Below are 14,587 nucleotides of genomic sequence, written 5' to 3'. Positions count from 1 at the left end.
TTTCATTTTATTCAAATTTAAAAAACGTCCCAACTTTTCCGGAATTCGGGTTGTATAAAAATGTTATACTTCAAAAACATTAAAGTGACATGACATTCAGCCAAGAATGGTGACCCATACTCAGAATTCGTGCTCTGCATTTAACCCATCCAAAGTGCACACACACAGTAGTGAACACACACACACTGTGAATGCCATTAATGCTGCGGCACCCGGGAGCAGTTGGGGGTTCGGTGCCTTGCTCAAAGCTGCCATTTATGCTGCAGCAATACCACAACTTAAGTGCCGGCCCGAGACTCGAACCAACAACCCTAGGGTTAGAAGTCAAACTCTCTAACTCACTAGGCCTACGACTTCCTATGATGGGGTACAGCTAATACAGTACACCCAATCATGAATGATGTAGAATTCAAGATCTGAGTAGTTCAGGATATTACTATTAATAGGGTTATGAATCTAGATATCAATCAAAGTCATTATATATGTGGGACACTAGCTGTTAAAGCTTCAATGGACAAGCAGCCAAATTGTAATAATGAAATAATTATTCATGATGTACCCTGCCCAAGACTAAAACAAAGTAAACGTATACTGGATCAAAGGCAGTTGTTAAAATAAGAACAAATCTTTGATTATAATTGACTTTTGTTTTCAGTTTTTACTGTGAGGTGAAGAAAAGCACATTGTTTTCGCATTGTCTTATATGTATTCTGATAAACCTATTAACTTTCAATTTCAAGTGAACTGTTTATAATATAATATTATATAATATCTCATATCTCATAGCATTCTTCATTTGCTTAATTTCGAAGCTCTGTTAAAAACATCTGCTAAATTGTACATTTGTCCATCATGTAAACGTATAAATAATTACTCAATTTACGGTTCGACCACAAGATGTCACTATAAGCTTACATTTAAATAGTGCCTCAAAATGTTTCAACTATGGAATAACAATAAACAGTGAATCTATCAGTTTATTTATTCTAAAGCCATTCGCCACAAACACTAACATTTCTTTTCATTACATATATTTATATAAACGTAATCTATTAGTTATATACCATTAATAACCTATTTCTATTCCATATGTAGTCAGAATAAAATTCTTCTTTTTTTTAAATGTTATCTTTTGACTTAAAATAGAATAAAACGTTTTTTAAAAATCTAATAATTAATTTAAAAATTCAACAACAACGACGACAAGAACAACATATTAGCTATATCTGTTGCCAGTATTTATATTTACATAATTTATACTTTTAATGTGTATTATCATTTTAAAAAGTGAGTAGAGAAAGTACGAAAATGTTATAAGGTATTAAATATGCTGTAGTTGCATTACACAGGCTGCCTTATTAAACATTAAGATCAAACACCCACCTTCATAAAATATTTAGTAACCCTCCCACCTCTCTGTGTCAAACATTTCTGAAACTGCAGTTTCTAGTATCTCAGCAAAATCATTTCCCTTTTAAACCATATGCCTATTTTTGATGTGCCATTGATTTTTATCATTTTCAGCATCAGTCCACATTTCTAGATTCTTTAAATCTGATGTTTTTTTTGTTTTGTTTTTTAGGTTTTATAGCTTTTCTGGTAATAAGATTTGAAACAGGTTTGAAATTACTTTATGTGAGTTATGCTGTTCTAAGTGAGAGCTAACAGGAAAAAAAAGCTTATTTATTTTTACTGTATATTTTTGCTAGAAATAATTTAATTTGCGTTTTTTTTTTTGAAAACAAAAAAATACATATATTTAAAAGGTTATTTCTGTAGGGCACATTGCATATATTACGTTTAAAAAAAGAACAGAAAAACATATATAATTAATGAATAATAAATGAATCGTTAAAATAAAATTGTATTAAATAATGAATTTATTAAAAAAAATATGTATAATGCTACATTTCTGTAAAGTACCTACATGTACGCTACATTTTTGCCAAATTACCATAATAAATAAATAAATTCATATGAAATACTTTTTTTCAATTTTCATTTCACTTTTTATTGCAGTGTGACTGATATCAAGTAAAAGTAACTCTAGCACCTGTGGTTACCATGGTTTATTTTTGTAAAGGGTAGTTTCAAACGGTCACATCGAGTGTGTGTATGTGCGTGTGTGTGTGTGTGTGTGTGTGTGTGTGCGCGCGCGCAAGGGGAGAGAAAGCGCGGCTGCAGATCAGACTCTTTGTTATTTTACGCACTGATCTCCAGTCTCCACAGACCTCAAATCACACTAGAGCTGAGATGTCGCCGACCCCCGCCTTCTGACAGAAGTCCGCTCGCTGTGTGATCGTGAAGTGTGTGTTGCATGTTTATTCGGATGCGCTGGTGAAAGATCGACTGCGCTGTATGGTGCGTCTGCCATCTGGACACACACCGCTAGCTCGCTAGCATCAGGCTAGCTGAAAATTATCAAAACATAAGTGACTGAGGAGGAATAAAATCCCGTTTCCATGGACAACACGTCCATCATTACCCAGGTAGCAAATCCAAAGGAGGAAGAGATCCTTTCTTCTTGTCAAGAAAAAGGTAAGGCGAGTGACGGCTGTTTTGCAGGGGTTTTTTTAAATTAATGTTGGATGTTTTTGTTCTGACAGCGGAATCACTGCGGCTTAAGATTTTATTAATCTATACGATTTCAAAGACTTTTCTATAATATTAAAGACGTGAATTTGACAACAATAATTTCTTCTTCTTTTTACTATTGTTAATATTATGTTTTGTTGTTGAAGTATTAATTGAATTGTTGTTGTTGCGTGTGTGAACAATTTTGCTTCATGTTTTTATTGGAAATCAACAAAAAAATATTGAAAAGATGTTTGCCAGCTTCTGACTGAATCTCAAAACAAGTGTTTTCAGCCTGCTGCCTTCTGTTCATGGTTTTAAGCAACAACGTGTTTGACATGAATGCACTGTACTCGATCACAGTTATTTTCCTAAGCATCAGAGCAAACAATCTTAATGCCTGTGCTAGAGCCCCGTTAAGCGGATCAAATTATTTAAGTCCACTGAACCTGAAATCAAAACATTGTGAACGGGCTTTGCCATTCTTGGTGTTATGGTGGTTTGGTATCCGGCACGTTTTCTGTCCAAATACATATTGTATACTAATGAAGTTTTTTTTTATTACTAATATAAATGTATGGTTTGTGTATCAATATCTGCATGACAAATCCAAGCATTATTGTACTGGTCAGAAGTGTTGATGGTTTTCTCTATTACTGTGGATGAAAGAATCAGTTTAACCTCTACTAAACATTTAATGATGTAGTAAACGGTGTGTTTTACTGTAATCCATCATAAAAACATTTTCATTTTATACAATCTCTTCTGGTCTAAATACCAGTCTGCTTCCTCCAGTGAAAAAGACCATCCCCTGTTGTACTCTCAAATCAAAATCCACTGACATATTCGTTTAGAACTGTTTTGTACTGTTTCCGCTTGTAAACAGTGCCTGATCTGGTGCATATTTCACTCCTGATTCAGACAAGACAACTTTTTCACTGGAGAAAGCAACATTATGAGTAGAGAACTTATTTTAGCCTGAAACAACAGTTTGAAGTTATAAACATCTTCTTGACGGATTCTTTAACTTCACAAGATGTTAATTGATGGACTGGAGTCATGTTGAATACTTGTGGATTATTTGTGATGTCTGTCTTAATGCATTCTGGCGGCAACTATTCACTGCAGAGAATCCAGTGGTTAGCAACTGATGTAATGCTATTCACTGCAGAGAATCCAGTGGTTAGCAACTGATGTAATGCAAAATCTAAAAATAAAATTACCAGTGCTGCATGTTCCTTTTTATGTTCCTTTTTTGTGTTATTTGTGTCAGTTGATTTTCCCTTTAGATTTGCAGAGCTTTTAAATTAAGATTTATTTTAACCCAATAAAGTGAGTTTGCCCAGCAAATCAATATCTGCACCAGCCTGGCACTTTTCCCAAGTGCTCTTGTCACGTTTTGAGTTGTTGTGGTCACCATCTGAAACCTAATGCTGTTAAATCCCTGATTTTTTTGTAGTGTTGGTTGATTGAAAACAATGTGGTATAAAATTCTAATTAAATTCCAGAGCACCTCCAAGGATCATGCGTAAAACAAACTCCTTCTTCAGTTATCAGTGGCTTTTTATAATTGCTTCTCCGTTTAACTGGTTCTCAAGAGAGCGTTTAGCCCCATTGAGGTCTTGTGCCTGCTTAAATCAACACAACACACACTAATGTGAGATCAAGTTATGAGATTAGCCCCAAAAAATCTTATGTTTTGGGACATAAAGCGATCTCTCACTGCTTCCCTGCAATTTAGTTGGATCAGTTGGCTGAAGATGCCTCCTCACACACACACGAGGAATCCCTCATGTCTTGATATCAGTATCTTCACAAGACATTAGCATACTCTTTGATTTAAGATGAAACAGGATGCACATCAGATTCAGAGATGATGTATCTTGCAGTAAAATATTGTTTTTCTATGCTTGGCTCAAGAGATTAAGTGCATTGCTCTGTTGGTCAGCCAGGCGTATTTTGTTTTTGTAATGAAGTTCTAAAGCAGGGGTCTTAAATTTATCTTAATTTATGCACGTCCATGTTTCAAGAGAAGGAAAGCACACACTCGCAAATCAAGCCATAGCTGCCACCTCTTATGGAAATGTGTGGCAACATTTAGGGATTATATATATAGATTTAAGGTGATTGATGATTGAAAATAAAGAATGTTAAAACATTTCCTGTGTACAGTTATATCTAAGTTTTACAACTTTACAATGCCTAGATCTGGGTGCACATGGTACGGCTTATAATAATCCTTTACAATTGTTGCTTGTAGGGCTGTCAAAAAATATTACAATTTCGAAAATTCGTCAAATTTAAAATAAAAATCCACATTCGAATGCAACGTTTTAAATGTGCGTTCAGGAGGCAGCCTTATTAGTAGCGCACGAGATGCGATGATGATGTAAGCGTCATTGCATTTTAATGTTTTCGTTTGTCCATCCAGTTGAAGCCACTAGATGCGCCGCTGCTGCACTGTTAATTTCAAATATTGCGGGAATGGAGAACATCATCGTGGAGAAGATCTTGTTTACATCAAAACTCAAACCAATCCGTTTCGCATATTTCGTACATTTTCTAGAGGGACATCTATCATCATTGCACTCGCGTCTTGCACAAAAGCTATGCAAAATGAATGCAAGTAAACTCTGAAAAAACATATCTTGAGAGACTTAATGGAGGTTTTTTTTGCCATCTGCTACAATATCAAAACTGTCCGCCACAAATAGATTTTGCAAAAGGCTTTGACTTCATTGAATAAACATTAGCAATGCACGAGTCAAAGTCGAAACCCGGTGCGGGAGTTTTTATTTCACTGTATTTCTGAAGAAAACTGACGGCCTTCTTCTTTAAATTTGAATATAATTAGATTTTAGAGTTTTTCAGCCATTTTGACAGCCCTAGTTGCTTGTCTGTTTGAACATGATCCAAGCTATAAGAAGGAATCTAAATTGTCATTGTCATTAAGAATTGTTCTAAACAAACATACGCAAAAAGACTTGTCCAGAGTTTTACATCATCGATCCGTGACAGAAAAAAGATGATGTGTGTGGAAAAAGTGGTGGTTTGTTATTGTCGCAAATAAGCACTGTGCTTTAAAACTTCTGACACTGGCAGAATTTAATTTGGGGTAAAATTTGATTGCAGTGGTCATTATCTGACTGTTGGTGAACATGTCAAACTAGTGATCAAAGACTACAGATTTTGGCCTAGGATCAGAATCTTTTAGGATTTGCAAAATTTTTCTCAGAAAGCCAAATTGTGGCCAATATCGCACTTAAAACCCTAAAACAAACTACAGAAATGGATGATTTAAACATCTTCACAACTCAACTAATCCACAAGTTTTAACTGAAGAACTAATGTAAGTGCGTTTATTTATAAAATTAAAAGCTCTTAATTAAGACTTTTTCTACAAAATTGGCCGAAATTACCATTGTATTTTCAAACAAGGAGGAATTTTTACAACATTTTTCTTGATTTTGAGATAATCAAAATTGCACCACAAATGCTGTCAATGGAACTTCACTTATATTGAATCTGGAAGTTTCCTTCAACTTGAAATGATGTTTTTTAAATGAGAAGTCTAGATGGTTTATGCACTGTGACCTTTCATATAATAAAGATAAATGTAATGACACTTAAAACAACTTTGCTTGATGCAACAAGAACATGTCCAAGAATTCCCATCGCCTTTGCGGCTTTTGATATTTAGAGCTTTCTGTGGGATAACACTTAAAGAATCTCATTAACAGATACCTCTGTCTCCTAGCTACAACTCAAAGGGATAATGAAGCATAGCTTTTGAGGTTTGTCATGCAGAAGCGCAACCTCCCCTTTCAAAAATGAATCTTTGCACACCCGTCCCCTCATATGGTGTAAAGCTTCCCTAACCCAGTGGCCTTGGATGTTGGCCACACTTGTTGAATATTTTAAAGCCAGATGGGGCTTTTTTCAGAAACCTATTGGTTTCATTGTAAGCACAGAAGCATCTGACAAATGCATGTCGTGTTTGGAGTACGGTGTTGGTGCTGGTGCTTATAGATTGCACCTTTATGCATAATGGATAGAGTTTAATGAAGTTGGCATTGGAATCTCATTGCTGAGGGTTTCAGGACAAATGCCGTCACAGGTGATAAAGTGAATCTGGTTGGAGACACAGATGATGGATGAGGTCATGAAGACTTTTAGGGCTTGTTAAAAGCTTTTTACCCTTAAGACTCTAAGAAAAAATGGCCAGTCAAGGTTAAGTCGTCTCCTTGCCACTTTATTTGGGAATACTCTCTCATTTTGCATTCTTGTTGCAGTCTTAGCCTTGCACAATGAATGCGCTCAGGCGTACAGTCTGCAGGCCTTTTTTGGTCTCTGAGTGAACAGCAAATTAGAAATATGTGCTCAACATTCCGGTTGATTAGAGTACACATTACACACAGGCTTTGTTTTGTCTGTCCACAAAAAAATTCATGTAGCATAAGCATTATTGAATTGGCCAGCTAATGTCAGGAAGTCCCTGTATCATCCATCTCTGCTTGGCATCAAGTCTTTTACTGGATCATAGTTATGGTTTATTAGCAAATTTTTCATAGTTTATTTAGATTTTTTTAGGGATATGCCACAGTGCCAATATCAAACTTCTGTAATATTTTGGTAATACAAAAAAAGTATAGATTTTTACAAATGATAATGTACAGTATGAAAAACTAAATAGTTTATTAACTTTAAGTGAACTTTAGATGACGGCGAATATAAGTGAAATCTAAAAATATGGGAAATTATAATGCACAATTAAACATCAAACGATACTAACAAATGAAAAAAAACTCTAATATTGGCCCATGATCACAATTGCACATCCCTACTCTTATAAATCTCTTATGCTACAGTAAAAACGCTAATATTGTGAAACATTATTATTATGCTTATTTGGAGCTCAAGAAACATTTCTTCTTCTTATCAATGTTAAAAACAGTTGTTCTGTTGGTGTAAACCGCAAAACCTTTTTTTTTTTTTTTCAGAATTTTTTGATAAATATAAAATATAAAAGAACAGCAGTTTTTATGAAATATAATTTTTCATTACATTATAAATGTCTTTACTGTCACTTTTAATTGATTTAATTAATTATTTGTGAATAAAAGTAAAACAAATTATATATAAAGTTATATAAATGGAATAACTGTATTTAATGATATATTATATACACTCTCTCAGAAATGTTGCGTCTTAAATTCCTCTTCTATAAAGCAACAGCGCTAAGTCTTAGACATTCATATGGAAGTCTATGATTAATTTAGGTGAAGTGACATATTTAACAGTAAGATGCTCACTTCATTGAGGAGACATTCTATAAGACCATCTCTGGGTTCTCCCATCATGCTCTGCTCTCTATAAATAGCCTTTTGGTACATGATGTGCTAATAGAGTTCAGAAGGAAGATTTTTCTCTGCCACTTGAAGGCTATCCTGAGGCTACAGCATGCCCTTTATAGGATGGGTTTGAATTGAATCAAATGCACTGCAGTGCTTGATGCTTTGGTGTTGCGTTGCAACCGGACTGGCCAGCTTTGCTCTAATAAGTCTTTACTTTGTCTGGTATCATTGGATAAGCCATTTTCCTTAATCAGATTAGGAAGCGTCTAAGCATGGATGTTTATCCCCACACAGCTCACACCACCTGTCGTAGAATAGAAGCAGCCTGACACCTCGTAAAAGCTCATATTTCACCAAAGAAGAGCCACCAATGCTGTGGTCCATATGCAATGGGGAATTGTCACCTTGCTCAATGGCAAAAGAACATACAGATATTTTATTTTTGCTTCACTTCCTAAAGTGACAGTTTAGAAATTGGCTCAATTAGTTCTCAGTGTTATTAAAAAAATAGTGATGCACGATCATGATTTTTCATGGCCGATTCCGATACCGACTTTTTTACAAGCAGACTGGCCGATACCGATTTCCAATTATTTTTAATTTTTAAGCAACAAACAAGAAAGAAGGAAAGTATGCATAAACAAGATGTTTATTTGGTATTTAATAGGCCAAACTGGCTTTTGGCTATTGAAAACAATAACCGTAACCATCTGAAATTAACAGCAGTAACTGCACAGTAATTAGCCTGCATTCAATACAAACATAGATGGTACAGACATCAGCTTTTAGCTTTTGTTTTTGAATTGGGTTGAAACTACAGAGAACTGGCCGTAAATATAAAGATTAACTGTAACTATGTGATATTAAAGGCAACAACTGCATAGTTCTACAGTCCAAACAACACAATCAACACACATTCAATAAGAGGTTTCTTAATCAGCATTCAGTATTTTAGTTTTTTAAATTTAAAAAAGGTCTTTACCTGTGAGACTAAATAAAAGTATGCTATATAAATACATTATTCTAAAATGTTAAAATCAAATAATGTTGGTGCGAATAAAACAAAGATGCAAAGTGTTTCATTCATCCAATTAAAAAAAAAATAGGGTCATGATTCACATCTATATTTTTTTACTTGAGCCAATGAAAAATAAATAAATATTGTCTCAAGTTAAAAAATATAGATGTGAATCATTACCCTAAAAATGTTTTAATTGGATGAATGAAACACTTTTTTTCAGTGTGCTACAGTAGGTGATTTTTAAATCAAATTAAGTCTATGTAATTTTAAGGTAAAATAAAAATGATCATCCTATACAGAACTGACGTTTACTTCTGGCTTTACAAATGTGTGTGTAAGTTCTACTTTACAAAAAAAAAAAAAAAAAAAACATTTCAGTTTTTTCACAGTTTAGTCCATTCCGTTTCTCATCCAACACGCAAGAAGTTGAGCTGAACATCCCTCCACAGGGCGCGGACCGGTACAGTACGCTCGCGCAGCTGTGAAAAGGGACCTTTACTTTGTGCAGTCGGCTGTTCGCTTCCTGCTATCTGTGCCTCAGACCTAAGATCTGTGTAGCTCTGCGCTTCCAGCGCTGAACCGCTGCCCGTGTGCAGTGCACAGATTTCGAAAAACTTCCAGACAAATGACATGATAGCGAATGATTACAATATAGTCTGTGCACGCAGGTGAACTTCCGGAAAAACCGGCCGGAAGAGATCAAAACCGGCCAGTTCCGATTTATGGCCGGTCAACCGGTGCATCCCTAAAAAAATGGACTCTATACTGTAACTGGAAGATCTTGGTGGCTTAGAGAAGGTTGAGTCTGGTGAAAATCAGGAGCTTGAAACAGCCCTCTGTCAAAGGCCTCAAGGGTCTTTAGTTCTCTTTTAAAGACACTCTTTCTCTCTGTAATTGGTAAGATCATCTCAGAAGACTTCATCACTGAACGCTCAGTGAATTTGAGGCTTCTAGAAAGCTGCATGAATACTCTTGGCGGCCTGGCCAGCCAGAAGCCATCAGGGTCAGATAGAGTGGGTGGGCTTGTCTTCCGCTTGTGTAATGATACGCACTGGCACCCTCCTGAGTGTGTGTTTATGTGTTGGTGTATGTTATGTTAGTGTGAATGTGTGAAATACTATGTCTCCCTCAGTCTTTCAGTATTTAGCACCTCATTAGACTTTGAGAGTAGCAGTAATAAATTTGTATGTTTGTGCTCGCTGTGTTATTTAAGCAGCAGATCTCTTGTGTGTTGTTAGAGCTTTGCTTCTGGTTTGTTTTGGACTGAATGTTCATCCACATTCCAGCAATAGTGCAGAGAAGGCATTCAGTGCCAGAAATAATACTGTATTTTCTTTAACATTTATTTTTCTGTCACAAATACAATACAATATGCACTATGAACTGCATATGTGAATATTATGTAAACCTATTGTTTAAATCAAATTTATGCTTTAAAAGTAGGGTAATCATAGCAGATTTCATCCATAGTCTTCCCTCCACTTGTTCCCAGTGTTTTTCTGCCACCACAATGCGCGATTTATTTATGCTGCATGTAATGTAACTGATGTCTACTCCAAATTGGTCTATAAATGGAAATAAAACTAAAATGTAAACCTTATCGCGCAATTTTTTTCTTTCATGTTTTAATTTTTTTCCGCTAATTTCTGTTGTGCTGCAGTTTTCATTTGATTACATTTTTAAAATATAAATAAAGTTAATAAAATAAAACATTAACAATTTAAATAATGTTGTCATTTTTCACAGAATAAAAGAATGAATTTAATATGGATCCAGAAACAATACAAATAAAAGATTTCAATGGTCCCAAAAACAAAAACTTCAATAAAATTGACATGCTTTTCGGAAAAAGAAATTAATTTAGGGCAAAATAAAACAAAAAAGAAAATAGGGTCACAAGTTTTCTTTTATGTACAAGTATTTGTTGTTGCATTCAAGCCCATTATGACAGTATGACCTTCCATTATAATTACATTACACTGTACGTGACTGTTTTCACAGTAGCAGAAACAGCCGTTTCCTCCAGCTGAGAGAGTCTCAGTATCAGACTTTACCGACATTTGCTCTGTGGGCAGTCAGAGGTCCCCTGGGCTCAGAGTGCTTCTCTCTGTGAATGTCTCTTAAACTGGGTATATTGGCTCAAGCTCACTCCATTTGCTGAGAGTTAATAGTGGCTTGGAACAGAAGATTGTCAAACACAAACAACATTGAAGCAGGCTGGGACATGACCAAAAATGCTGTGATACTGCTGAAATCGTTTCAGGCACTGCTGCCGTTTATCTGTGGTGAATGGATATTGTACTCATAGACACAGAGCCTCCTGCACTCCAATCGACTGTTTTTATAGATGCTTGCTAAGGCAAGCGTCAATATTGTTATAGCTCATATTTCTATAAGTTTGAGCTTTGAACTTTGCAGCATGATCCTTCCCACATATTTGTGCTACAGATGTGAATAATACCTCAGATGATTTTCCTTGCTTGAAGAATTGGCCCAGAAAATTCTATAGAGATACATTGCAGAAGAGAGTCAATTCATATTTAAAGACCAAAATATCATACAGACTTGGGAGTAGGCTCTTTTTATTCGGTCTGTTAAGCTGCTACCAAAAACCCATTAACAACCACATAACGACTTGTTAAAACCCAATCAGAACACCTTAGCAACTGCATAGCCATGCCCTGGCAACCATCCACAACACTAGCAAAATGTTTTCTAAGGTCAAATCTACTCACGTTTTATTCTTTTAATCTTAACCAGTAAGCAACCACCCAGAGCACCCTAGCACCACATAGCAACAAACATAAAACACTTGTTTTTACCCTAGCAGCTGCATAGCAATGCCTTCGCAGCAATCCAGAACCCAGTAACAACATGCCAGTTGCTTATATATAGTCAATCCCAATCACATTTTCTTCTTTTGATCCAGACTAGTGAGTGACCACCCAGAACACCCTAGCAACTGCATGAAAGCATGCTAAAAACACTCAAAATAACTTGACGACCACATAATAATGGCCTGGCAACCACTGACAACTCTCTAGATACAAGTAGGTAGGATTTGTTTGGTCAATTCAAATCAAATTCCCTTTTTTGATCTGGACCTTTAAGCAACCACCCAGAACACCCTAGAAACTGTTTATGAGCAGACTAAAAACACTCAGAATACCTTAGTAACTGCAGAGCAACACACTGACAACCATCCACAACACCTTAGAAACGTGGTGGGAGGGTTTGTATGGTCAGTCCCACTCACATTTTCTTCTTTTTATCTGGGCCAGTAACCAACCTTTCAGAACACCCAGGCAACCCATTAGCAACTCTTTAAAACAGCCCAGAATGTCTTAGAAAATGCATAGCAATACCCTGACAACCATTTATTACAGACTAGCAACATGGCAACAGGTTTTGCTTTGATTTGGGCCTGTAAACTTCCCAGAGCACCCTAGAAATCTCAGTAGTGCCTTAGCAACTGCATAGCAAAACCCTGGCAACCATCCATAACACTCTAACAATGTGGCAGCAGGTTTTGTATGGTCAAGCCCACTCATATTTTCGTAAAATCGAGGATTTGGGAGGTTTTCATTGACAGCGACTTTGAAACATGAAAACAACATGATGGGTGGGTGGAATTGAACATTTAAAATCCAGATCACCTGCTGTTAAATACCAACATGTGCAATACCCGCTTGGCCACATCTCTCACTAATCTACCAATTTTTTATGTTTTACCTAAATATAATGTCATAATTATCATGCTCCTTAATTTCGTTTTCACAAAGGAAATTCCCATTTTCTTTGTGAAAGGACACTTCAGAATAGAATATTTAAAGCCTAGGTCAGTAAAAGAATGCCAGAGTATGAATGAAATCTGAGAGAGTGTCTGTTGAGTCTTCAAAGTGAAGGGTGAACTACGTTTAACAGTGAGCTTGTCTCCTGAGAGATGTATGAAGTGGAGCAGTAGTGCTGTAGGGGAATGTTTGCGTATAGAACTGGCATGAATGCCTGCTTTCAGCAGATGGGAACCACACCACTAACCATATGACCACTGATTTTCTCCGACTTCAATAACAGGGATGCCCCAGCCAAACTTAGATACGGCATTCTGTATTCCAGTCATGGGGAATCCACCCGTCAATCCAGGCACTTTTATTTGCATAAAAATCAGCTTACAGGCACACGTCGCTTTGTCAGACTGTCATTTTTCACCAATGTGCCCTTTTTGCAACAGTCCCGGGAGACTTTGCCTGGATCGGATGCTAATGTCAGAATCAGTATGACACAGAGACAGAGCGTGAAACATATTGTGTGCAGTAGTCCTACATCTGCTATCTCCAATCTTTTTCTCCCTCCCACCTCATCTGCTCTGCCCCCGCTTTTCCAAAACAATGTGGGACATGTTGTGTAACAGGGTTGAATAGTCACATCTCTCTTGTTATTTTCAGCAGACAATTCCAATTGGCCTGTCACATCTTTGGTTTCTTCAGCTGCAGTAATGTGAACGTCTATTTTATTACAGTATGTCAATGAAGCGCACATTTATGATTGTCAACTAAAATTAAAACCATAAAAATACATCATTGCAAATTCCAATGAAAATGACGAGCACGCAACAAAAAAAGCCTAAAATTAAAATGAAAAGAGAAAAATCGTACTCAAAATATATAATAAAGTAACGCTGGTGCACATAGGGGTTATTTTTAATAAGCACAATAAATGATTTTAAAGCTAATTTCTAGGAATGCACAATATATAAGTACCTTATTTAAGATTTTTATTTAAAATATCATATATCAGTTTCGATTTACATTGAATAACATTTGTAATAATGCAAGCTCATTTATTAATGACGTCATTTAATGCTTATTTAAAGTTTTGAAAACTCTAATGTTGTGTAAATAATCAAAGTTATAATTAAGTGCCTGAGATTGATGAGATCTTATTTCATAATTCTTTAATTCTGCTATACATCACAACACCTGCGTTGTTTTTAAGTTACAGGCTTCAAAAGTCACTATATTATTGGAACAATGCTTGTTACAGTATGTACCTTTGGTGGGGTGTGTTTTTAATGCTCTTTATATGAAGCTCGCACCACTAAACAGTGATATTGTTTTTTGCTGCACACGTGTTACGTAACACTGTATTAAACCAGGGTGAAATACACACCAAGGAATGTTGTCTTACCTGAAAGAGGCAGAAGGCTGTGATTATGGTTTGTTATGATGAATTCACATCACCAACATTGAGATCACTGTAAATGTGCAATGTTTGATAGATTCTTGTCTATCGTCTTCTGAAAAGAAGCTGCATCTTATAGACTGCCTTTCTGTCTGCATTAATTCTCATAAACTTTATGTATAGCTGACTTTGTGTACATGCTTTTGATGAGAAAAATGTAGACTGAAAAAATGTAGAACAGAAAACTGTGGACTTTTCCATTAGTTTTTAAAACCATATTAGGGAAAATGTTGACACAAAACCACTTGCAATGGAAGTCTGTGGGATGATATGTTCCCATAGACCAGTAGAATCCAAACTTTTTTAAGAGCGACCATATTTTTATTATTATTTCAAATTGATGCGACCCATACATATATAAAACCCCAAATCCAGAAAAGTTGGGACATTTCGTGAA

At 35.8% G+C, this 14,587-nt stretch overlaps 1 protein-coding gene across 1 annotated transcript in view; it reads left to right on the top strand.

Annotated features, from left to right (window-relative positions):
• The first annotated feature begins 2,156 nt into the window (after positions 1-2,156).
• LOC132124014 (CTD small phosphatase-like protein) overlaps positions 2,157-14,587 on the top strand; it is a 35,140-nt gene continuing 22,709 nt past the window's right edge. Inside the window, exon 1 of the mRNA XM_059534740.1 lies at positions 2,157-2,538. Within this exon, the coding sequence (XP_059390723.1) occupies positions 2,463-2,538 (76 nt within the window). The 5' untranslated portion in view covers positions 2,157-2,462. The remainder of the gene's footprint in view (positions 2,539-14,587) is intronic.

This window comes from Carassius carassius, chromosome 42 (genome assembly GCF_963082965.1).
Source record: "Carassius carassius chromosome 42, fCarCar2.1, whole genome shotgun sequence".
Classification (NCBI taxonomy): domain Eukaryota; kingdom Metazoa; phylum Chordata; class Actinopteri; order Cypriniformes; family Cyprinidae; genus Carassius; species Carassius carassius.
The sequence above is the reverse complement of the archived record's forward strand: the minus strand, read 5'-3'. Positions and strand labels throughout refer to the sequence as shown.